The sequence below is a fragment of the Bos indicus x Bos taurus genome, chromosome 1 (assembly GCF_003369695.1).
Source record: "Bos indicus x Bos taurus breed Angus x Brahman F1 hybrid chromosome 1, Bos_hybrid_MaternalHap_v2.0, whole genome shotgun sequence".
Taxonomy (NCBI): Eukaryota; Metazoa; Chordata; class Mammalia; order Artiodactyla; family Bovidae; genus Bos; species Bos indicus x Bos taurus.
In genome coordinates, this window is record NC_040076.1 from 58,764,844 (window position 1) to 58,791,089 (window position 26,246).

The 26,246-nt window shown below is 43.3% G+C and overlaps 1 protein-coding gene across 12 annotated transcripts in view; it reads right to left on the bottom strand.

Annotated features, from left to right (window-relative positions):
* Window positions 1-26,246, bottom strand: part of ZBTB20 (zinc finger and BTB domain containing 20) — an 819,533-nt gene that overhangs the window by 52,255 nt on the left and 741,032 nt on the right. For 7 of the 12 annotated variants that reach the window (XM_027524738.1, XM_027524598.1, XM_027524672.1 and 4 more), the window contains 3 exons: window positions 25,745-25,845; window positions 17,296-17,460; window positions 16,729-16,916 (listed from right to left, as the gene is read on the bottom strand). In XM_027524738.1, coding sequence (XP_027380539.1) covers window positions 16,729-16,916; window positions 17,296-17,306 — 199 coding nt within the window. In that variant the 5' untranslated portion in view covers window positions 17,307-17,460; window positions 25,745-25,845. The remainder of the gene's footprint in view (window positions 1-16,728; window positions 16,917-17,295; window positions 17,461-25,744; window positions 25,846-26,246) is intronic. The other 5 variants (XM_027525147.1, XM_027525072.1, XM_027525286.1 and 2 more) reach the window with 1 other exon arrangement.

Genomic DNA, 26,246 nt, shown 5'->3' on the forward strand with positions numbered 1-26,246 from the left:
GACAGGAAAGGCTCACTGGGTACGATGAGCTAACAGGTCTTACTGAATTTCTTAAGATTATGTTTTTTTCCCCAACTGCTGAAAACTGCTTCAGAAAGGAGGAAGGTAAGTGAGCTGAGTGATTAAGGGCAATCCTCCTTGGCACTAAAACACATTTACACTTCTAACTTTACCTCTATTTTGATTTATTTCAAAATACTCTGAAGCCATCAGGCAGACCATCTTTCAAAAAGATAATAGGTGCATTTCTTTAGTTGTAAACGTGTCATTTCAGAAGGGGCCCTCTTCTCTCTCTGACGTGGCAGCACAGCAGTGTGCCCATTCTCAGGACCTGATGCTTTGGCCTCTTTGGGTAATAGGGCTGGGAGATGGAGAGTGAAAAGATGCCTGAGCACAGGAGGGACAGCCATGGGTTCCACAATGCACTCTGAGGACAGACTATACACTCATCCCATCTCCATAATTTGAAAATATCTCACAGATTAGAATATACTTGAGGACAAGAAAGAACAGAGTAGCTTAATACTACACTATAATGTAGATAATTGGCTAAACCTTTCCAAGTCCATAAAAAAAGATTCAGGAACATTTTTTTTAAAACTTTGCTGAGCCAGTTTCCTTATATGTAAAATGGAGTGTTTTGTAAGAATGATAGGTATTTGACACAAAGTAAATGCTTAGTCGTATTAGTTCTCTTCCAATATTTAGAAAACACATGAAAAACAGGGGAATAAAAGCAGGAAAAAAGATGATGGAGAGGCTTCCCTGTCTGCCCAGGCCTGAATCTCAGAAAGGACGAGGAGAAGGGCATGGCCTTTTCCTGAAGTGGAGAGTAGCCCCTCCTACAGACCCAGGGCTTCTGTCTCAGTCACTCTCAGCAGGAGGGAGGGATGGAAAACTTGCTACAAGCTTCACTTACGTTGCATCACTTTTAGTCCGTACATTATTGTCATTCTCATCATGCCCTCCAGGACACAGAAACATAGGGAGGTTAAGGAAAGGCACGTAAACTTCTTGTATAGGCTGAAGTCGGCCATGGGGTGAGAGCAACACAGGGTCAAACCCTTAGTCCATCGTCAACATGTTCAGGAAACAGCTTTCGAAGTCTGTCAGCATACCTGCCCGTCCCCTGCGGGCACCCTGAGAACCCACATCCGACTTTCTCCTTTAAATCTTAGTTTCCTTTTAGGGGGCGGGTTTGAGGACACAGGTTCTGACTGGGGTTTGTCTTGGGGAAGTGCCTCTTGCCTTCTTTTAGTTCCCTGACACCAGTCTACGCAAAGTTACACACTGGTGTCCATACTGGCCTGCATCTGTGTGCCTATCTTCTTAGGGAGTTCACAGACTCTGAGACGCAGGCGCAGTCATGGTGCTGGTGGAGTACCTGAGGCCTCCAGGTCAGGAACTCCTCCTCTGGAGGGAAACGGTGCATGCATGCCAAGTCACTTCAGTTGTATCCGACTCTGTGTGACCTCCTGGACCTTAACCTGCCAGGCTCCTCTGTCCATGGGGTTCTCCAGGCAAGAATACTGGAGTAGGTTGCCCATGCCCTCCTCCAGGGGATCTTCCTGATCCAGGGATCCAACCTGTATCTCCTGCATTGCAGGCAGATTCTTTACCACCTGAACCACCAGGGAAGCCGGGAGAGAGAGGTTACCCTCTGCTTAAAGTGAAAGTGAAAGTCGCTCAGTCATGTCCAACTCTTTGCTACCCTATGGATTATACAGTCCATGGAATTCTCCAGGCCTGAACACTGGGGTGGGTAGCTTTTCCCTTCTCCAGGGGATCTCCCCAACCCAGGGATCGAACCCATGTCTCCTACATTGCAGGCAGATTCTTTTTCAGCTGAGCCACAAGGGAAGCCCAAGAACAATGGAGTGGGTACCCAATCTCTTCTCCAGCGGATCTTCCCGACCCAGGGATTGAACCTGGGGTGTCCTGCATTGCAGGCAGATTCTTTACCAACAGAGCTATCAGGGAAGCCCTGCCCTCTGCTTAAAGCCTCAGCCCCTTGTCACTACTGGAGGACATCAAGGCTGCGGAGGAATGCTGCTCGGCCTGTCAGCCCAGGTGTCCGAGGCTGCTTCAATTACCCCTCTGGAACCTGAAGTCAGGAATAAAATGGAATAGGCTAGATTTAGGGATTTTTTTTCTTCAAATTAGAAAAAAACAACAACAAAAACCCAGGCCTGAGTGGGGTTTTTCCTATGATATTTCCCTGAAAAAAAAAAAAAAAAGATAGACTTCCTCTTCCATGGGGTTAAGTTCTCAGAGTTGAAGTTCAGAATTTGCAAGTGCATTTTCCGTAAGATGTGGGATTACACTCTGTAGCTCAAATTTATATACACTTTCCTTTCATTATCGCCTTTATATCCAAGTACCAGTTGAGATATGAGGCAAAGAGACAATAAGTGATTATACAGGAAAGGAAATGATTACGGCAGAAAACTGAATGGCAAAGTTAATTTAGTCACCACTTCTTGAAATTCTTTATGTGATATTCTACGTGCCACACCAAGCTTTCCTAAAAATTATGTCTGCCCTCATCTAAGACTGTGTGAGATTTTGGTGTAAAATTGATAACATGAACCTAGCTAAAACCACTGAGGATAAATGAGTCAGGGAGAATTCTTTTCTGGAGTTGGAGAGGAAAGGAAAACCTCCTCAAGGTCCATTTTGACGTCAACTATGAATTCACTGTTCCCAGTGAAATTATAAAAGCTCATACTCAAAATTCCTCCATGTGGCTGTTTGTATAATTTCTTGTAGCGATAAAATAATTTTCTTACTTAGTTTTACAGTAATTTAATAGCAGAGCAAAATAACATTTCATTTAGTTGTTTCCAGAGCACCACCCTGAAGTAGGAGGAATTGCAGATACTTTGTTTCCAGGGGACTGTGGCCTTAGGGAAGTCTTTAACCATCAAAGAGAACAATACAGACTAAGTAAACAAGTTAAACATGGCCCACAAATAATGAACTTGACCATGTCTGTGACAATGAGAACAACACACAGGCTTGTTGTTAGTAACTACTTGAATTGGATCTATCATGAAAGACAGTCACAGAACGTGGCATTTTAAAAATGGATTATGGTTTGAAATAACTTGTTTTAAAAGTTTTTAGAAAATTGAAAGGCTCAAAGTATATAATACCTAATGCTCAGAGATTACTGAGGGTTAGTGAATATTTGTGAAGTCATCCAAAGAGGATGTAACAATTCTTGCAAAACATTAGTTCTTATTAGCTACAGGGAAGAGAAAGAATTAGAGAAAGAATTAATGTAATAAAATTACTGATTCTTTGGGCTTGGGTGGTGATTTCAAATTTCCTTTACATACATTTATCATCCCAATTGCCCTGTAAAATGAGAGATCTAATTCTCTCACCTTGCCTATTTAATTGCAGAGTCTCCCTTAACACTGGTTTTTATTTTTCAGTCTATAAATGGGCTTGGGGCTGCTGTATCATAAAAATATTCATACCCTGCTTTTGCATTACCTGTTCATTATTTCTTTTTAAAGTATTAAGCTTTAAAAAAAAAAAAAAACTGGTTCATAATTGTTGCTTTCCTATTCAATTCTGTTTGCTCCTGAACCCTTTTGTATGGTGTTTTTGTCACACATCTGACTCTTTTCTCTCAGCAGCCTCCAGGAATCTACCCATCCTCCTTGTCTGAGCACCCAACACCACTGACCCTTCTTCTACCTGGTGGTCTCTCTCAATTGTCCTGCTTTTCAAATTTCCCTTACATATATTTTTGTATATATGCTATGTCTTAGACCATCTTTTCTTTCCCTCCTTTGAGGGTTCACCATTTTCTCTTTCTTATCATGCAATGCATAAATATTTCTGAAGGTTCTATTTTCATTTTTTTTTCCTCTCAACTAAATCTTTTTTGAATTTACTTCACACTCATGACTTAAAATATGGCCCTTTCGGTCAAAGCATTTGCTATTCCTAATTTCAAATCCCTCCTGCTCTACTCCAGAACCCTATTTAGAACTCAATGTCAGTTGTCTCCACAGGGTCTACCCCTGTTATCGCATACTCAGTGAAAGTGAAAATCTTAATTGCTTATTCTTGTCTGACTGTGTGGGACCCCATAGACTGTAGCTCTCCAGATTCCTCTGTCCATGGGATTCTCCAAGCAAGAATACAGGAGTGGGTAGCTATTCCCTTCTATAGGGAATCTTCCTGACTGAGGGATCGAATCCGAGTCTCCTGCATTGCAGGCAGATTCTTCACCATCTGAGACACCAGAGACATCTCATACTCAGCACTGTATAAAATTGACTTGTATTCTGTCCTCTAGTTACTTCTTTTTCATCTTCTTTCTTTGATTTCTTGGAACTGTCTTTGATGATTTCTTCTCTCTTATCTAATACTCTGTTAACTCCTGGACCTGCCCACCCTCATCCATAAATGCTGTTGAGTCTAGATCCTCCCCATTCCCCTTTCACCAGCGCCCCCAGGTAACCAATAATCTGAACTACTGACAAAGCTTCCTGGACTCTGTCTTCTCTCTAGTCACCTCCTTCCATGTACAAGCATGTTCCACATCCCAGCTGCTAGATTAGATCTTCCCAAAGCAAAGTCCAGATCATGGCAACCCCTACCTAAAACCCCACCACAGCTTTGTCCCAGAATGCAGACACCTTATACCTTTTCCTAATGCCTCACCACCAATAAAATTCTGTTCATCCTTCAAGGGAGCTCAAATGGAACCTTTCCTGATAAATTAAACTGGATGTTAATGTTAACTGGATTATAATACATTTTGTGAACTTTCTAACTTCTAAGATAATGGTGATTTGAGGGTATGGACTAAGAATTCTTGGTGGCAGGGTCTGTTTGTCTCCACCTTTCTGCCCCTGCAGAACTCACTGTAGTGCCAGACACCTAAGATGTACTCTACACATGGTTGCCAAGCCAGTGAATTGAGTGAATCGATGCTCTGGTGCATCCAGGTACATAGGGACATAGCTTTAACCACCCTGCAGGGCGGTTGGTGTGAATATGTCTAAACTTTTCCATGAGACTCTAAGTCTCTGAGCAAAGGGCTCCAGTTTATATTGAAAAACTGTATCATGTCTGATGCCTAGGCTGGGTCCTCTACATTGAAAGCATTCAGTAAACTGAAGGATGAATAGTGCTGACTCCTTCTGATTCAGAAAATGTACGTTCTCTTATTCGCAGACTCAGTAACAGGCAACACAGTATGGTGAGGATGGGAGGAGTAAGATCATATGTTTGTCTCTTCTACTCACTATATTGAGAACCTTTTGGTATGACCCTTGTTCTCTTTGGGCCTCAGTTTCCCCATGTGTATAATAATAGGTTTAGACCAGCTTAACTTTACTCTCTTTCACTGCTGATAAAAAGTTCTAACTGTAATACGTTCCTTAGAGAGAACAAAAGATGTAGGAGCCGAAGAAAAGCAAAAAAGAAAGCAGCTGTGCTTATTCAGCCCATGTAGTAATGAGAGGTTTTACTATGGTACCTGGTATGAAGTGATTGGTGGAAGGATCTGACTTGAAATTACCTTCAAGCAAGAAATTCCTAGACTCCTCATGCATGTTCCCAGTTGATCACACATCTGTCTCTGAAGACAGTACTACATTTTTTAAAGTCAGAATGTGAGAAGCCCTGACAGATATGAAGGAACACTAATTTTATATAATGAAATTTGCCACGAGTAGAGGAAGCACATATGAAACTGTCACCAGCGGCTGCAGATAAAAATTAAAGATGTGCTCCAGCAAGATGAGAGATGGCAAAATGAAGAATGGAACCCTGAAGATCAGCAGTCAGCCTTGACAATTACACACGGACAATCACAAGCACATTCACGTAGTACCTGGCAGAGTGAAAGGCATGGTGTGACTCAGAGCAATGGGCCAGAGGACCAGATTTGCCAAGGGATTGATTGCTAGAGTCTGGAGGGACCACGAGTCAGTGACTGAGTTCCAGCCTGGCACTTCTAGATGACTCTGTGACTCCTGGAATGAACCTCTTAATATGAAAAGTTATTTTGAACCATTTCATCAATAAATTATCTCTAGATGCTGCCTAATATTTGCCCACATCTACTGATCTCATGCAAAGAAAGGCACTTTTACCCATTAGAAAATAAGTGGTGTCTTGCTTTCTTATTTATCTGGAAAGCAAATGTCTCCAAAGGAACATGCAGTTCAGCCCAGCTGACTTTTAATGACAGGCAGTGTGACTCAAATACAGACTGTCCTGTGAGTTTATATTAAAATGAGGCAAACTGTAAGAAAGTCTGAGTCTGGTAACTGAACTGCTCTGTTTGCTGAGAACACCATGCTCTTTTTGTGCCTCTGTGGTTTTGCTCCTGTCCCTTCTGGCTATAAGGCCGTTCACTCCCTCCACTGCTTTACATACACCTACTCCTTCCTGATCCAGGTCTAATGTCACCTTTCTTGAGAAGCCCTTCCCACTGCTTCAGGAGCCTGGGAGCTTTTTGTGCATTGTCAGACACTTCCATATTGTAATCGCCTGTCCCTTTTACAGGTTTAAAAGTTGGTGAAAGTGTGTGGGAACACCACAAGTTCCTAAAATTTGGGGACAGTATTTTGTTTGTATCTTCAGCCCTGGTCCCTAGCTGAGGTCTTGGCACAGATGGAGGGGTTTGACAGCATTTAATGTGTGACTGAACGGAAGAAGGCAGGAGTGAATGAGGTAAGAGTGACTTCCAGAACTTGCTGCATCAAGTGGCCATGGAAGATATCCAGTTACATTAGCATTGTAGGGAAAGGATAATTTTTATTAAAAAGAGGGATAATTTTATAAAAAGTAGATTATGACATGAAATTCCAAGATATATGATTTTAAAAAATAAACGTGTCCCCAGATATACTATGTGGAAACTCTAGGAAATAAGAGCAAATAAAAAATTGACTGGCCTTCTAATGTATAAGTGTGGGATTAAGAACTGAAACCTCTAAATAAGAGGGTATCATAGGTGATAAAAATAATTCCAAAGAAATTATGTGTCAATTAACTCAGAGAAGGAAAGAAGGGAAAGGCTATCTTTAAAGAAATGAACCCACACATAATAAGTAAAAGGTTTACTTTGTTAATGAAATAGCAGGAAAAACAAGTTTAAACTGTTGGTGATAAAAAGGTAAATATATAATTCTTTATAGGAAGTAGAATAAAGAGAAATGTGAGACACTCTGGGGATAATGAGAGCATTTAGTTACATCAAAGATGCTCTATTTACTGTTTAACTGATACGGAATCTTATTAGAAAATTAATAGAAAGCCATAAGATAATAACGATCTGTAGTGACTTATTTCATCCCATGTTGGCTCTATTTCTTCTGCAAATTAGTGTGACCCCAAAATGTTTTCAGGATTGTCCAACTTGTCCTAAATTCCATAAATAAACTCTTTCAGAGGATGCTGTTTTTTGCCATGTCTCTATTACAGTTCTTCACAGATGGACCATTTTTGTCCTTCCAAAGTCTAAGAATAACTCTTTCAGTTATCAAGACATACCAAAATCCAGTTCAGCTGCTCCTGTGGGATTCCAGTTAGTTTAGACACATCTGCTGAGATACACGCATTTGAATCCAAATGAAGCTTTTGTTTGATGATAGATTTTGAACATTTACGAAGGTTTTTCGGGGGCCAAAATGTTTTTCATTTTTTTGGCACTCCAAACAGAGATCTTCAGTTATAAACACTGCCTTCTGAGCACCTCCAGCAGAAATCCAATCTTTTCATGCGAACAGGTGCCTCGGGAAGTTTTTGGAATGCTTTACACTGAATCAGCTTTCTGATTGGAAACTTTCTGAACACGCAGTCAAATTTGCCAAAGAGACCTTCAAACTTGCATGAGTAGTTTTCACTCATCCAGACATACATTCACACATACAGACAGCCCTAGTGAAAGCAAGTCAGAGCTCTGTAAGACTGAAGTCTTTCTCTTAAAGGTTAAATACAACACACAACCAAACTAAACAAAAGGAATAAATACGTGACGGGATAGATAATGAATAAACAACAAGAACCTCTGTTCAACTTCTCCATAAGCATGTTCCCCTTAAATTTACTTTACCTGAGAGTTTAGATGGCACATCCCTTCAGTAAAAATCCACCCCAGTTTCAAATAATACTCCAAGCATTTGTGTTCTTAAACACTGTGGCTGGGGGGATGGCTACTAATTCTTTTCACTAACAAACGTGTTCAAACAGTTCTTTTTGAAACACTTCCTTCTCTAACACAAATAGGTCAACCAGATTCAAATCTGAAGGAATGCAAAACTACTCTCTAAATCAAGGGTTCTTTGGAAAACCTTCTATTTTACCTGAGTCCCTACAACTTTTCTTTTCCAGTTTGAATATAAACTGAAAAGCCGTTACAGAGTAAGACAACTTTTGAAGCCTTACGCCTGAACAGTTATTACAGAGTAAAATCACTTCCCCATTGGGCATGCCCGGAATTCAGGGGAAATCTGCTTTCAAGTTTGTCTGATGGCCCTGGACCAGATGCTCCAAGGTGGCCAGAAACCTTTGTCTACACCCACTTAGCAGATTTCTGGCTCTTTATCAGGAACTAAGAGGTTTATTTGCAGAAATGAATCATTTCCTTCAAAATATCCTTTACCCTATTTACATGCTTGCATATTCCTTCCATTTTGTTTTCCCCCTACAGCTTTACTAAGGGAATTAATTATCTAGAAGAACAGGAACATACAGTAAGTACATCTGAGATACAGGATGAGACACAGTATGTCATCTATTAGGCCTGGCTAAGACCAGCAGCTGATGCTAAATGGGAAGGAACATGCACCAAATGTTTTTTAATCACAAAGTTAGTAATTAATTGCTCTTTAAAATATATTTTATGCTTCTTTCTGTCTGTGTACATGAAATGCACATTTATTACATGCCAAAAATTACAACATTATGGTTTAAATGTGACTGGCACGGAAGTCCGGAAATCAGAGTTAATGTTCCCACAACAACTTTAATTCTGTCCGTGTGCACATGTAGAGCTCTAATCGTCTTCCGTTCCAGGATAATACATATAGATGGTTTGGGAAGGGAAGCTCAAGACCCATATCCTCAGCTGTAGTTACCGGAAAAAAACAAAGGATAAAAGCTGTGCTCCTTTCCACGTACGTGGATAAAAAACAATGTCCCCGCGACCGGTGTTGTGTAATCCGGGAACGAAAGAATCCGCTGTGATGTCGGCACTCAAGGGGACAGTTTCTGTTGCTGTGGGAACCTGAACTTTGCATTTCCTGACTGTGGGGTAATTAAAATGTCAGCCTTAATGTGGCATTAATGGAGTTTGCCATAAAGAAATCCTCTTTGTTTTGTTCTCATAAAAAATTGCTTAAAAGTTTATAATGAACCAAGTGTACTAAAACCTTCAGTCCGGGGGACTGACGCAAAGGTTTGGGAGGGGGGAGGCCAAGTGAGGTGGACGGCCTGAGAGAGCAAAGGAAGAGACCACCCGGCTCCTCCCTCGACAGTGCTCAGCCCCTCAAGATTCATGCTACCTACAGAGCTAAAGTTAAACCCGCCCACACAACAGTTTGGTAATGTGTAAAGGTTAAATTAAAAATAAATAAAAACTGTTAATGCATAAGTGCATCTTGGCAAGGACACAAAAAATGAGACAATCTGATGAGGCCAGTGCAAGACATGAGAAGGTAAGTAACCACAGATGTCAGCTTCCAACAAAACAAAGACATCCAACTAGGTCCTTCCAAAGTAGGGAGGCAGCTAAAGAGGGTGGGGGAAATCGCTCCTCCCTTTGACTCGGAGCCTTATCAGGAGGAAGACAAAATGGAAGTGTCTGTCACATGTACATGACTGAGATGTGCTAGGCTTGACAGGTGTCAAGAAAGGTTTTCCTGGGAAGAGCTCCGACTGCTCTCCTGCCTTGGTTTAAGTGCTACTTCTAGGTTTAAATGGAGAGCCTGGCTCCGCCCATCCTCAGCCTGTGCAGTGGGAACTGTTCTGTCAGACGCCTAGGGGTTCAATGCCCTTTGCATTCTGAAGCTCATCTTAATGTTTACCAGGAGATAGTTAGAAGTGGTGAGGAGGTGACACTCTAAGGGGTGGTGGGGGAATATTTCTAGAAGGTGATCATTGTGGGTGCCCTGGAAAGCAGCACATGTTTCAGTAGCGATATTAACCTCATCATTTCACCAAGGAAAGCATTTCTCAGCCATATTCCCTCTTGCTTTGACTTTTACTGGAATCTTTTGCTGGATTTGAAGTGGCTCAGCAGGTTAAATAGCCATCTGAGAATTTCAGAGGTCACACTTGTCCTTTCTGCTCCAAAATATGGGCTGTGTCTTTTAGAGGTAACAGCGCCATGGGTTCCCCGCTCTGACCAGTTCATACGCAGAACTGACTTTGTATTCATGGGGATGCTTATCCATCATGTTCTATAACCCCGTCACGGATATGAGTAGTTGCACATTTTCAAGAAACCTGTTTCGAGCCAGGAATACAATATCCAGGCTCGGAACAGAGAATTCAGGTTGCTTACAGTGACAGCAAATCCACAAACATCCCCCCCCACCCCCCACTAATTATCAAGCATTCATCTATATGGGTGTCAATTTTCTCAGTTTTCTCATCTGTAAATTGGGAAGAATTATAATGACTGACAGAAAATGGTCATTAAGCCATGCCTAAGAATAATTTTGCTAAACACAGTTCAGTTCAGTCGCTCAGTCATGTCTGACTCTTTGCAACCCCATGAATCGCAGCATGCCAGGCCTCCCTGTCAATCACCAACTCCTGGAGTTCACTCAGACTCACGTTCATCGAGTCAGTAATGCCATCCAGCCATCTCATCCTCTGTCGTCCCCTTCTCCTCCTGCCCCCAATCCCTCCCAGCATCAGAGTCTTTTCCAATGAGTCAACTCTTCTCATGAGGTGGCCAAAGTACTGGAGTTTCAGCTTCAGCATCATTTCCTCCAAAGAAATCCCAGGGCTGATCTCCTTCAGAATGGACTGGTTGGATCTCCTTGCAGTCCAAGGGACTCTAAAGAGTCTTCTCCAACACCACAGTTCAAAAGCATCAATTCTTTGGCGCTCAGCCTTCTTCACTGTCCAACTCTCACATCCATACATGACCACAGGAAAAACCATAGCCTTGACTAGATGGACCTTTGTTGGCAAAGTAATGTCTCTGCTTTTGAATATGCTATCTAGGTTGGTCATAACTTTCCTTCCAAGGAGTAAGCATCTTTTAATCTCATGGCTGCAGTCACCATCTGCAGTGATTTTGGAGCCCAAAAAAATAAAGTCTGACACTGTTTCCACTGTTTTCCCATCTATTTCCCATGAAGTGATGGGACTGGATGCCATGATCTTCATTTTCTGAATGCTGAGCTTTAAGCCAACTTTTTCACTCTCCTCTTTCACTTTCATCAAGAGGCTTTTTAGTTCCTCTTCACTTTCTGCCATAAAGGTGGTGTCATCTGCATATTTGAGGTTATTGATATTTCTCCCGGCAATCTTGATTCCAGCTTGTGCTTCTTCCAATCCAGCATTTCTCATGATGCATATAAGTTAAATAAGCAGGGTGACAATATACAGCCTTGATGTACTTCTTTTCCTATTTGGAACCAGTCTGTTGTTCCATGTCCAGTTCTAACTGTTGCTTCCTGACCTGCATACAGATTCCTCAAGAGGCAGGTCAGGTGGTCTGGTATTGCCATTTCTTTCAGAATTTTCCACAGTTTCTTGTGATCTACACAGTCAAAGGCTTTGGCATAGTCAATAAAGCAGAAAGAGATGTTTTTCTGGAACTCTCTTGCTTTTTCGATGATCCAGCAGATGTTGGCAATTTGATCTCTGGTTCCTCTGCCTTTTCTAAAACCAGCTTGAACATCAGGAAGTTCACGGTTCACATATTGCTGAAGCCTGGTTTGGAGAATTTTGAGCATTACTTTTCTAGTATGTGAGATGAGTGCAATTGTGCAGTAGTTTGAGCATTCTTTGGCATTGCCTTTCTTTGGGATTGGAATGAAAACTGACCTTTTCCCATCCTGTGGCCACTGCTGAGTTTTCCAAATTTGCTGGCATATTGGGTGCAGCACTTTCACAGCATCATCTTTCAGGATTTGGAATAGCTCAACTGGAATTCCATCACCTCCACTAGCTTTGTTTGTAGTGATGCTTTCTAAGGCCCACTTGACTTCACATTCCAGGATGTCTGGCTCTAGGTGAGTGATCACACCATCATGATTATCTGGGTTGTGAAGATCTTTTTTGTACAGTTCTTTTGTGTATTCTTGCCACCTCTTCTTAATATCTTCTGCTTCTGTTAGGTCCATACCATATCTGTCCATTATCGAGCCCATCTTTGCATGAAATGTTCCCTTGGTATCTCTAATTTTCTTGAAGAGATCTCTAGTCTTTCCCATTCTGTTGTTTCCCTCTATTTCTTTGCATTGATTGTTGAGGAAGGCTTTCTTATCTCTTCTTGCTATTCTTTGGAACTCTGCATTCAGATGCTTACATCTTTCCTTTTCTCCTTTGCTTTTCACTTCTCTTCTTTTCACAGCTATTTTTAAGGCCTCCCCAGACAGCCATTTTGCATTTTTGCATTTCTTTTCCATGGGGATGGTCTTGATCCCTGTCTCCTGTACAATGTCACGAATCTCATTCCATAGTTCATCAGGCACTCTATCTATCAGATCTCGGCCCTTAAATATATTTCTCACTTCCACTGTATAATCATAAGGGATATGATTTAGGTCATACCTGGCGTGGTGGCGGTGGCTGCCACCCGCACACTAAGCGCGGCCGAGAGGAGCTACCCCACGTCCGAGGTTAGGGGCAGAAGCCGGGAGGACCCCATGCCCAAAGTGCAGCAGCCAAGAGGAGTTACCCCACGTTCGAGGTCAGGGGCAGCGGCCAAGAGTGCCAGGCTACAACGGCACAGGAACGGCAGAGAAGAGCTACCCGAGTCCGAGATCAGGGGCGGCGGCTGGGAGGAGCCACCCCACGCCCGAGGCCAGAGGCTGCAGCCGGGAGAACCAACCCCACGCCCGAGGCCAGAGGTGGCGGCCGGGAGGAGCCACCCCACGCCAGAGGCCAGGGGCGGCGGCTGGGAGGACCAACCCCACATTCAAGGAGTGGTGGCTGCGTGGGCGCAGGAGGGCCTAGAGAAGCTATCCCACGTTTGAAGATCAGGAAGGGCGGCGGTGAGGAGATACCCCTCGTCCAAGGTAAGGAGCAGCAGCTGCGCTTTGCTGGAGCAGCCGTGAAGAGATACCCCAGCCCAAGGTAAGAGAAATCCAAGTAGGGTGGTAGGTGTTGCAAGAGGGCATCAGAGGACAGACACACTGAAACCATACTTACAGAAAACTAGTCAATCTAATCACACTAGGACCACAGCCTTGTCTAACTCAAAGAAACTAAGCCATGCCCATGGGGGCAACCCAAGATGGGCAGGTCACGGTGGAGAGATCTGACAGAATGTGGTCCACTGGAGAAGGGAATGGCAAACCACTTCAGTATTCTTGCCTTGAGAACCCCATGAACAGTATGAAAAGGCAAAATGATAGGATACTGAAAGAGGAACTCCCCACCTCAGTAGGTGCCCAATATGCTACTGGAAATCAGTGGAGAAATAACTCCAGAAAAAATGAAGGGATGGAGCCAAAGCAAAAACAATACCCAGCTGTGGATGTGACTGGTAATAGAAGCAAGATCTGATGCTGTAAAGAGCAATATTGCATAGGAACCTGGAATGTCAGGTCCATGAATCAAGGCAAATTGGAAGTGGTCAAACAAGAGATGGCAAGAGTGAATGTCGACATTCTAGCAATCAGCGAACTAAAATGGACTGGAATGGGTGAATTTAACCCAGATGACCATTATATCTACTACTGCGGGCAGGAATCCCTCAGAAGAAATGGAGTAGCCATCATGGCCAACAAAAGAGTCCGAGATGCAGTACTTGGATGCAATCTCAAAAATGACAGAATGATCTCTGTTTGTTTCCAAGGCAAACCATTCAATATCACAGTAATCCAAGTCTATGCCCCAACCAGTAACGCTGGAGAAGCTGAAGTTGAATGGTTCTATGAAGACCTATAAGACCTTTTAGAACTGACACCCAAAAAAGATGTCCTTTTCATTATAGGGGACTGGAATACAAAAGTAGGAAGTCAAGAAACACCTGGAGTAACAGGCAAATTTGGCCTTGGAATACGGAATGAAGCAGGGCAAAGACTAATAGAGTTTTGCCAAGAAAATGCACTGGTCATAGCAACCACCCTCTTCCAACAACACAAGAGAAGACTCTACACATGGACATCGCCAGATGGTCAACACCGAAATCAGACTGATTATATTCTTTGCAGCCAAAGATGGAGAAGCTCTATACAGTCAACAAAAACAAGACCAGGAGCTGACTGTGGCTCAGACCATGAACTCTTGCTAAACACATGACAAATAAAAAGTGCTATAAAAATCCAGGCACTAGCAAACACTTAGAACACCACATACTGGTGGAATGTTTCTGAAGTTAAAGATACTAACAAGTCAAGGGCACTATTTTTAAATGCCCCAAATCTGTTAGTTCTAAATAGAAACTGAATATTTTACCTTAAAGAAATTAGGCTTTTAAATTAATCTATGGTAAGAATGACATTTTAAAGTAAAAAAAAAAAAAAAATTCTCTTGAATGCAAGAAGAGCATCCAAAAATTTTAACAGCTTAAAATAAATCTCTTTCCTGTCTTCTCTCAAGCAATCTCCAAATGGACAGATTTCTGTGAATCTTTCCTCAAAACAATTTTCTTCTAAGTGTAGGCTCAAATCAGGACAAACTACAATCCAAATATATTTGGAGAAAAGTATAATCAATTTAAACAACAGGTTGGGGCAGAAAAGATCTACACATCTTAATGGCAAAATCAGAATGACTTTCTGAACAGCTGGAGATTAGGTTTCTCCTCCCTATTTGTTCCCCTTCCAATGGCATTCAGACCTAACTGAGCTCAGATCCACCAGCTTCCTCAGGGTCACCAAGGGGCTGCTCCTTGTACATATTTCATGTTAATGCCACGGGCTGGCCAAAGAATGCTTATGGTAAAGTATAATCAACAGCCCAGTGCTGTTTCTTTCTATTCAGCAAAACACTCATTTGGCTGTAACGGGATTTCTGGGCTAAGGCCATTCTATGTAATCTTCCCCATAAGCTGTGGCAGAAAGCCAGACGTTGGAGGTCTGCATGCAGGAGCTCCAGGCCCTTCTCCACAGGAACAGGCTACCTTCCTGGTAGGTAGGGACAGTGCGCACATGTCTATGGGCACTGTGCCATGCTATTTTCCAATTCTTCCTGTAATTACTATTAGGCTAGAGACTGCCAGGCAAGAAGGCCAAGAATGTTACTATTTTGACGGTCCACAGAACACAGTCCCCGCTTCTGACCCCAAAGTTTCTCTGTGGAATCAGCAGCTTGGTACGATGCACACAGGTTGCAGAGACTTGGCTTTTGTTATTTCTCGTTTCGTTTTCTTGCGACAGCTGAAGTGTGGTCTCATCTCGGTCATGAGCAGAACAAGGTGGGGTCCCTTTATCTAGAGGTTATTATGATGAAGAAAGTACAGGATGGAATGTCCCAGCCTCATTCACCTCTCGCCCTTTCTGCAAAGTTTTATGTTTGCTTTGTCAGAAAAATAACAATAGGAGATTTAGAATCTCATTTCCTAATTAATAATTTTTGCTTTGTGGACAGGATAAATGGAGTTCTTTTTTGAAAAGAAAACTTTCTTGGTCTTAGCTTAATCCAAAGAAGACTCCAGCTTTCTGCCTGACATCACTGTGGAGGTCAGTTCTGAATAGCTGTTGGAATAAAAGGAATATTCTTTCCCAATGGGCTCCAAGTTACCCTACTTCCTTCCATCGTCAACACACGTGTTGCTCTCTCTGAAGAACTGAGCTATGTTTCAGAAAGAGAAAATATCTTCTAAACGTGATTTATCAACTTTCTTAAAATAGAATTTGAAGAAGTGACTCTCAGATTAGTGGGAAGACAGCGAAAATAAACAGCAATGGAGTGATTTCAATAGCGACAATCTCATTAAGCTGCCCATTTCCAAATTTAGCCCGTAGGCAGTTTTTTTAATTAAAAAATATTTTTAACCTGAGTTCTTATTGGCTACGTGAAGTCTGGGTGGCTTCTGAATTCTTGGAAGCCATTCTCTTTTCTTCTGTAAATTTATGCTGTCCTTTAACCACTTCAAAATAAATTAAAAACTGGAAAGAGAAATTCAGCCAAGCTACAATAACTAATGCAAAGCTGACTTGTGTTATGTAATTTCAAAATGGAAGTTTCCTTTTGAGGTCCATATTTGGTCACTGAATTTCGTCATGGTGGAAGTACCATTATTCAGATCACGGGGACAAAAGAATAATTAGAAAATAGCAACACGGCTTCTGTTTTTGAGTTAATGTTATGAAAGAGAATGCGGTTCATGTAATTAATCCGCCTTTTGAGGCCAAAAGGCGTCACCTGGTTTTAAAACACATTCTAGCTTTGAAAATATAGATGTTGGCTGACTCAAAATGGTGGCAAGTTACTTTGGGCTACTTTGGAAGACCAAATGGAAACAGCTTGCTCTGAATGCAGAAAAGCCGGGACCCAGGGGGAGAAGCCTGCTCCAAGAACCGTGAAGACACCATCACCTCATGGTGTAAGTGGTGTACTCACAGTCAGATGACCCGGGATGAGCGTGCGAGTTTGTCAGTGAATGTGTTGAGTGGATGAGGGCTGGGCCTGGAGACAAAACAGCTTCAAAGTTCAGGCAGGGAAGGCCCGGCTTGGCGCTGGATCCACCCGGCTGAGTAATCTCATTCTCCTCAGATGCCTTCTGGTTTTCAGCTGTCTTGGGTTTCTTCCTGAAAATAAACAAAGGGCCCTTTGAAGGAACTGACTGCATATTTGGGAAAAGGCATTTTTAGAATCTGTTAAAGATAACTTGATTTTTTTTTTCTGAGGGGGGATGGGAAGGAGTCCAGTATGTCCCTTGTTTTAAAACAAGCTGATTCTTGTTTTTTTTTTTTTTCCCTCCAGTAATGGCCTAACTGGGAACACATGAAAGCATATGGGCCAAGCAAACAGCACCACATTTGGACTCTGTTGGCTGCATAAAAAGACCCTGTCCCAGAACTTTAGACAGCTTGAGCTACGTATGGCTGACATTATCCAAGAAAGCATCCTTTCTTCCCCCCGTAAGAGTTTTAACATGGTCTGGAAAAATACTAGTGGAGGCTTTACCGTTCTAGCATTTGTCAGGAAGCTTAGAGACAGGACCCGTGGAGTAATGGGAGGAGCACTGGACTGGGAGTCAGGAGACTTGAGCTATGGTACTAGCTGTGCCTCTAACTTGCTGTGTGGCACTTGGGCACCTCACTTCACCTCTCTGGGCTTCAGTTTCCTCATCTGTAAAATAAAGGGCTTGGATTAGAAGGCCTTAAAGGTTCCTTCTGGTTTTCAGCTTCTGTTCATGGAACACATTACGGAACAGTCAATTTTCTTGCTGTTAATAGATTTTGTTTTAGATCAACACATAATTTCAAATCACAATCTAAACTTGCAGGCTGTACCAACGAGAGGGATAGTGATGAAAAACTGTTTAGAGCAGCAAATGAAAAGTGAAAAGAAGAGCTTAGACTCCAGCAGGTAAAGAAGAAAGATGTCACATAGAGATCCTCTATTCCCACTCTTTACTCATCTGAAGCTTAAGATTCCCTTTTTAAAAAATAATTTAGTGCATGATCCTGGAGTGCAGGAGTGTGACTGTGTGTTTGGGAAAAGAAGGGTGAAGGGAAGTAGAAAGTAATTGTGATTTGGGACCAGAAATAGGAAGTGGCAGCGCTCAACCATCAGTCAGCTCCTCTGCCTAGGACCGTGCAACTGATAGAAATGAATACGTACTTAGCTTACGCTGCATGCACCCTTGGCCCTGGTCAAACCAAATTATTTGTCATACTCTGAACACCATCCCACCCACCCCCACCAGTTTCCTTGGCTCTAAGCTTTTCCTATCATCATAGTATAGTGAACAGAAAAAGTATTTGTAAAAAATATTTTCTGGTAGAAGATTATGTGTGGTACAGAATTTGTTGTAAGTGGGTCTGTTCCCATGTTTCCCTTGTTTCCCTAAGCATGGCAATGGACTTGTTATACAGAATATTTTGTATTGAAATTTGTTGTACTGGGTAGTTAAATCTGCCCTCGCAGAATATGGTGTTATGAATTAGCATGCTGTGTTTCTGGTCCAACAGGTTGTGAAATCAAATCTGCTTTTCCAGAGGGCAGGAGGCAGAGATGGCACGGTGAAGATGAAAATAGAGGGAGAGTGTTTAGACGTATTTTTAGGATGGAGGAAGCCAATACAAAAGCAACAAACTGCAATCCTTTACTGTTGAACGGTGACTAAGGAATGAACCTCCAAATCTTGAGTGTCTATGTGGGCCTCTAGGAACTGGTTTCTGGTTTTCAGTGTAAGGAAGTACCCAACTGCTTTTTCTTCATGAAAATCAGCGCTTCCTCTCCAGTCCCTATCCCACTCACCACTGTCTGTCGCCAGGCTTGTCATCGTGTTGGACACCTCCGGGTCACACATCTTCCTCTGCCTTAAAGCCATTTTGTCAAGTCCTGACAATTGTGCAGCCTTCATATTTTGCACACCTAAGTTTCCTTTCTGTGTGCATTGCTATCACCTTAACACTTTTTATTTAGACTGCTGTTTACTTTCTGACCCCCATCCTCCTTGACTTCTCTGCTGCCACAGCTTTGCCATCACTGATCTGAATGACCATGTCAGGCTGACAGCTCCAGGTGAATTCCATGCATGTGAGACTGCATGGAATTCTACTCTGAGGGTAAAAAGCATCATAGTTATTTCTGAATTCCCTGCGTTCACCCATTCGTTCCTCCTTCCTTCCCTCCACCTATTCATTTATTCATGTATTCATTCCACAAATACTTACTATGTGCCTGCAATGTGCCAGCATGGGCCTGGAAATAAAACAAGCCTGGTTTCTGCCCCTCCCAGATCTGCTGTCTAGAGTATACCGTTAAGCAGAGTAGCTTAGACAAAGCTGTCATTCAATATATGGTTTTGTTGATGGAATGAAATTGAGTTGAAATTAAAGTATATTTTGAGAATAGTTATAGTCTGAATCCAAATTAAGTTTCCTACTCTTTATGCAGCAGGGAAATCTACCTTGACAGGCTGTTTTCCTTGGAATCCATGCAGTACATTTGATAAGAGTAGGACCGTTATGCCCACTGAAGCTAGGCTGGTCCTCATGGGTCATTTAAATATCGAGATGAAACACTAATGACGGACATCATGTAACATAAAAAGTTTATTTCTGATGTTCATAAATAAGGTCTAGGCTAGTTTCAGATGTACTGATTTCCTTGGTTTCTTTCAGGAAATTGAAGAAGCTATCTTTCAAACGTGAGTGTATGACCAGCCCACCAACATTACTCTTTGATTTTAACTTTGCAGAAGTTGTACCGTTCTTTCTGTCGATGGCATCGCTTCCTTCTCTAGATTTGATGCTGCCTCCCACCTGACATCTTGCATCATACCCTCCTGTCTGTCATCTCAAGGATCACCTCTGGGGACCATTCATAGCACAAGACACTGAAACCATCTCTACCAATAGAGAATATTGAAAACTCAACCTTTTGGCTCACTCCTTCATTTGCCTAAAATCCCTTTCCTTGTTCTTAGACCACTGGGCTATTTCCCAACTGCACATACCAGAGAGACATTCACTGACCTTAGAAACAAAGCGTTTTCCATCTCACTCTCTCTAATAGTGGACTACTTTTTCCAGAGCTGAGAAACTCTAAAACATAGCAACCATCTACATTTAGACATGCACAGGTGCTGTCATTTTGACCCTAGTTTTGCAGCTCATATTTTATTGAGGAGGAAAAAGGAAGTCCTGTAGTAATTAATTGAAAATACCTTCTTTGGTCGTGTAAAAGAATTACATGAACATGGCATATTCGAGGGCAAGTCTCACCAAGCCTCGGAAGCTGTGTACTAGTCCCTGGAGCCTTTAGAGGGCAGCAGCGTACCAGCTGACTCCAGGCAGCGTGTCAGGCAAACTCCCCACCAGACCAGAACCTTCCTCCTGGTCACCATGCCAAAGGTTGGTTTGCCAAGCTCTCTGGCCGCTTAGCTTCCTTCTTTCTTTTCTGTTTCTCTCTCTCTCCCTCTCTCTCTCGCCTCCCACTTCCCACACTCCCTTTCCCTCTCTCCCTCCCTCCCTCCTCAATGTTAAAATTATACACTCTGATGAAGTCGCCCCTCAACCGGAAAATGAAAGCTCCAATGAAAAAGTTAGACGAGCCAACGACAACAAAGGGAGAAATTGGGAGAAAGGGGAAAGGGGGCTGGTAAGGGGGAAGGATTTAAGAACAAGAAAAGGGCAGATGTTTCGTAAATATATGCAAAGCAAAACTGGGTGTACCCTGAACATTTCCACAGAGAAACAGACCAATCACTGTGCACTTCCTCCCGCCACACTGGTGGAGCTCTGCTTTCAAAAAAAAAAAGTGTGGCCACAGGCACCTGCCTTTCAACGGTCAGTTCTGACATGCTGACTATCTCCCAGTTATCCAAAGAGAACAAAAACATTTTCATTTCCCCACAGCAAACATTTCTGTTATGAGAAAAAGGCTGCTTCGAGGAGTGGGAAGGCGATTTAAGGTGACGGGCGGTTGAGCTGGCCAGCAGGATCTACTGGTATTTAACTCTCATTGTGCTGGCCATGGCAACAAGTCTGGGGCTGAAACATAGCAGTGAGTAAGGTTGTGGGTGATGTTGGCTCTTTCCTTACTAGACCATATTGTATGTGGCAAGAAATATACATGAAAACATATTGAGGAGATGGTAGGTAATAAGCATGTTAACTGCATGGAAATTAACTAGATTGGTGGCATTTGATGTATAGATTTCACACTTCTTTGCACATATTGCACACATACAGCGATGGCAATGCTCTCTGCGACATATGGAAAATAAATATTTTATCTCTGTGAGCTCTCATCAGTCTCCGGGGGCTGCTGAGGGAGAGTGTTCTCTTCACCAATTTTCTCTCTTCACTGGGCTCCCACCCTCTCCTGCACATTAACTTGCCTTCCACTCATCAGCCTGGTTGGGTGGAAAAGAATTAGAACCCCTTTTTAATAAATACTGAGTCACTGGATCATGACAATTTTGACCCCTGCCCCACCTGTCCCACATCTTTTTGGTGTGGTAATCTTTTCCTTGTTCTGCTTCCCAATAATACATGGAAGAGGCTTAGCACAGTATTTGGGGAGGAGGGCACAGCGGAGGTGGTAACAAACCACCTCAGTGGGGGCTGGCAGTAGAACTGAGCTCTACCATCCAGTAGCCGTGTACCTGAGGCAGATTCCTCTGCCTCTCTGGGCCTCAGTTTCCTCATCTGTAAAATGGAAATAATAAACATTCTAGGGCTGCTATGCTATGCAATGCTAAGTCGCTTCAGTCATGTTTGACTCTTTGTGACCCCCTGGACTGTAGCCTGCCAGGCTCCTCTGTCCCTGCAATTCTCCAGGCAAGAATACTGGAGTGGGTTACAATTTCCTTCCCCAGGGGGTCTTCCCAACCCAGGGACTGAACCTAGGTCTCTTGTGTTTCCTGCATTGGCAGGCGGGTTCTTTACCACTAGCACCATCTGGGAAGGTGATGTGAAGATTAAATAATTCCTGTTGAGTGATGGGCACAGCGCTGGCACACAGTCAGTGCCCTGGGAGGGTAGCTCTTCCACAGAGTGTCGGTTGTGCAGTTTTAATTTCAGCTGGAAGGAGGCAATTCTTTTATCTTAGTCATCTTTTCAAATATCTAGATTTGGGCAGGGGCAAATGGACTATAATTGTAGCAAAGGCAGAAAGAATGCTAGGATAAGCAGTCTCCTCTTCAACACTTTTTTTCTTTTTTTTTTATGGTATCACCCTCCTGACACCTTCTTTCTGTTCATGTGTTTGTCATTGCTGCCACTACACCATTAGCTCCTCTTGAAGTTGGGGGTCAAGCAAGCTACACTTGGCCTAGAGAAGCCCATCAAACCTGAGCACTATGGTCTATTCATAGAAACCAACCTTTGGCACTCTAGCTTATCACATTTTCTTACAGTTTATCCTTTCACCGCTTGGTCTAATGTTCTCAGATCCATTTAAGATGTTTTCATGATTCAAATATTTTATTTCAATTTTTTTAACCTTCTTGGCAAGGTTGATTTACAATGTTTTTCAGTATATTTCTCCCTCACTGTATCAGTCAGGATCTTGGCAAGAAACAGATGGCATACTGAAAGGTTTTAACTGAAGAGAGTTTAATGAAAGGACTGTCTACTGAGGTACAGAGGAGGTTAAAGGACCCTCAAGGGAAGCGAGGTACCGAGGACTGGCGATAGTGCGTGGTTGTTAATCTCAGCTTTAAACTGCTAAACCCAGGGGGTGAGGAAAGGTATGGAGCTCCCCACGTCCAGTCAGAACTGGAGCTGGGAAGGGGCCTGACTGAGAAGTACCCTGACCGTACTCCCCTGTCTCTTGCTAATGCTTCCTATTGTTGTTGCTCAGTTGTGTCTGACTCTTTGTGACCCCATGGACTGCAGCACGCCAGGCTTCCTTGTCCTTCACCATCTCCTGGAGTTTGCTCAAGCTCATGTCCATTGAGTCAGTGACGCCATCCAATCATCTCATCCTCTGTTACCCGCTTCTCCTCCTGCCTTCAATCTTTCCCAGCATCAGGGTCTTTTCTACGAGTCAGCTCTTTGCATTAGGTGCCAAATTACTGGAGCTTCAGCTTCAGCATTAGTCCTTCCAACAAATATTCAGGGTTGATTTTCTTTAGGATTGACTGGTTTGAACTCCTTGCTGTACAAGGAACTCTCAACAGTCTTCTCCAGCACCACAGTTCGAAAGCATCAATTCTTTGGTGCTCAGCCATCTTCGTGGTCCAACTCTCACATCTGTGCATGACTACTGGAAAAGCCATAGCTTTGACTATATAGACCTTTGCTGGCAAAGTGATGTCTCTGCTTTTTAATACACTGTCTAGGTTTGTCATAGCTTTTCTTCCAAGGAGCAAACATCTTCTAACTCCTTTTGGCCAAATTCAAAGGTAGCCGGAGAAAAAGGCAGCCTGGGTGTCGTAATCTGGAAACGTGGGTCTCTTGGGCCATGTATCAGGGCAGGGAATGTACTATGGTTTTGCATGTGTGTCAGGGGTGAGGGAGGGATGAATTAGCAAACTGTGTCTCCCCTCTCCATATCCTTTACCTTTTCTCCCATTATACTTTCCGGAAGGAAAGACACAGCAATAAAATGAAAGCAATTCTCTCTTGGTGTCCAAGTGCCTATTTTGTCTATTTGCAACTTGTGGGGGAAGAAAACTGAACATAAGCTCTGTGAGAGCAGGGATTTAGGTTTGTTTTATTTGCTGCCATTCTTCTGGTCCCTAGAACAGTGCCTGGCACTTGGCAAATACCCAGTAAATTTTAGTTGACTGAGTAAATATACTCATGTCTGCTGCGCCAGACACTATACATATATTATCTCATTTAGTCATCGCAACAATCCAGGTAAGTAGGCAGGTTGCTGAGCCTGGTTGTGCAGCTGTTATGGGAGTAGGTAGGTTTTAAAATCTAACACTTACCTCCTCCCTATCCACCCTTCAAGGCTTGAGACTTCACCCGGGTATTGTAAACACATAGAGAGGGATTCACTTGTAACTAGAACACATTCTTATACCATACAAGGTTTCCCAGGTGGTGCTACTTTGTAAAGAATCCGCCTGCCAATGGAGGAGACTTAAGAGATGTCGGTTCGATCCCTGGGTCGGGAAGATACCCTGGAGGAGGAACTGGCAACTGCAGGCTGCCCGTATTCTTGCCAGGAGAATTCCATGGCCAGAGGAGCCTAGAGGACTGCAGTCCATGGGGTCACAAAGAGTCGGACATGACTGAGCGTCTGAGTGATGTTTATAGCATATTCACCTTATTGAATGAAGGTTTTGCACCAAGCAAGTCTCTGTAAGTTTTTTTATTATTATTTCTCTTTTACATATGAGGAAGCTGAGCTTAGGAAAAGCAAAGGCTGCAAGAATTAGAACCCAACGTCTCCCTCCTCAAGGTCCCGCAAATCATGAACACAGGCACTGGTGTTCAGCACAGAGGCTCCCTTGTAGGCTTCCTAGGAATTTTTAGGAAACCTTAGGTCCCAATTTCTGTCCTGATTCTATCCAGAATCCTTTCCCTCCCAAAGGATAAACCAGGCTGAGACTCTGAGACCAGCTGTGCCCTTGTGTTTGCGGTACTGTGCTCTGTGATGGAAACATACTCGGAAAGCTCTCCAGATGTGGGGATTTCTAAGGCATTCTTCCGCTTGAACTTAAGGGTGACAGTGTTTACACTAGCAAGTTGCTCACATGGGTACAGAATGAGGACACTCTATTTCTGACCTCTTGTCATGTCTTTAGTCCCCAGTCCCTCCAGCCCATTAGTCCTGTGGATCAGTCTGATAGTTCCGGTCTCCATTCAGGCAGGCCTGATTCTCATCTACACATCCACCACCACCAATTACAATCCAGGTGACTGACAGTGTTAAAGGCAGAAAGCAACGCAGAACAAAACAATCCAAACCCTGACTTCCTCCTCGTTGGGTTTGATTTGTGCCCAGAGTAGCTAAAGACATAGAGAATGTGAATGTGAAAATCCTACCTGAAGCCTGGGAAAAACGTTAGTTTCCTAGGTTTAGCATTTTCCAGTAACAGAGATGTCTGTAAAACACCATCCCGTTACCTGCCTCACACCATACAGGAAAATGAGCAAGTACAACCAGCATGAGTTTTTGTTTTAAAATGTATAATTGTTTTGCATGCATAGCCTCTAAATAATTTAAAGTTCTGGCTTTTCTAGTGAAAGAAGGCATATATTTATCTGTTACTTCTAGCAATGATTAATCAAAATTTGATGTCAGTCTTTCATCAGTATTTCCTGTTGGCATCCAGCTCCTACCCCAACTTACTGCTTCAACTCGACTTGCAGGGGTCATACTTCTCCTATGTAAATGTCTGACTTGAAGGGAACTCAATCGAGTACCCAGAGCCTTGCATCCAGAGGGCAGAGCTGACCTGGGCACAATGGTTTAGAGACGTGGCCGAAGGAGCCCACAGACACAAGGGTGGGTGTTGGCCCCTTGGGTAGCAAGGAGACCACAGCATGGGGGCACAGAGAGGCAGCTACATCACAGGTGGACATGAGCACAGAAAACTGGCTCACAAATGTGACCAGGGCAGCGTGAAATGACAAGCTGCAGCGAGATGCAACAGAGCTGCACAGAAGGGCGATGAGAGGCAAACACAGAGGGCTGGAGCTGCCACGGCTTCAGGCCGAGGCACAGATGACCCAGTGGAACAGCACCGGTCCCTGCAAAGTGCGTGCAGCTCAGCTCAGCCACCTGGGAAGCGGGCGTGATGCTGCCCGGGGCTCGCACTGCAGGCTGGAAGCCGAGAACCAGTGTAGGCACCTCAGGACTGAGTCTGGTTACATCACTGCATCCAAGAGATGAAGCCATCTAAAATTTCATCTGCTCTTACAATTGTGAGTGCTTTTTTTTTTAAATTAAACAAAGTGAACTGAGAAGCCTTTCACTGGAGGCATAATGTACTCACAGTAGTTTTCAAATAAATGGTGTCACTCTTCAGGTAAATCACTCCAAGGCTTGGGCCTAGTGCAGCTGTTCATTGGGGCAGGGAACACAGAGCGGCTGCATCTGGATCAGACAAGAGACAAACAAAAATAAGGCTGTCAAAGGAGGAGACAATGGAGATCACTAGTTCTGAGAGAGCCAGAACCCTCGGACTTGATTGAGAGTCTGGTTCCGCATTTTGCACAAGAGACTTGGCGAGTCAGGGGAGGGAGATGGAGATGGTGTTGTCCAGGCCCCATTTTCAGCATTTCTACCCAACTGCCTGTCTGGTGTGAGAACGTCAATAGCACCCGCCAGTACAGATGGGGCTGAAGGAGCTGACGTTGGAGCTGACGTTGGTCCTAAGTTGGAGCTGAGGGTGAGGGTAGAGCAGTGGTCCCCAACCTTTTGGCACCAGGGACCAGTTTCGTGAAAGACAATTTTCCAATGGACCAGGGGGAGGGGGATGGTTTCAGGATGATTCA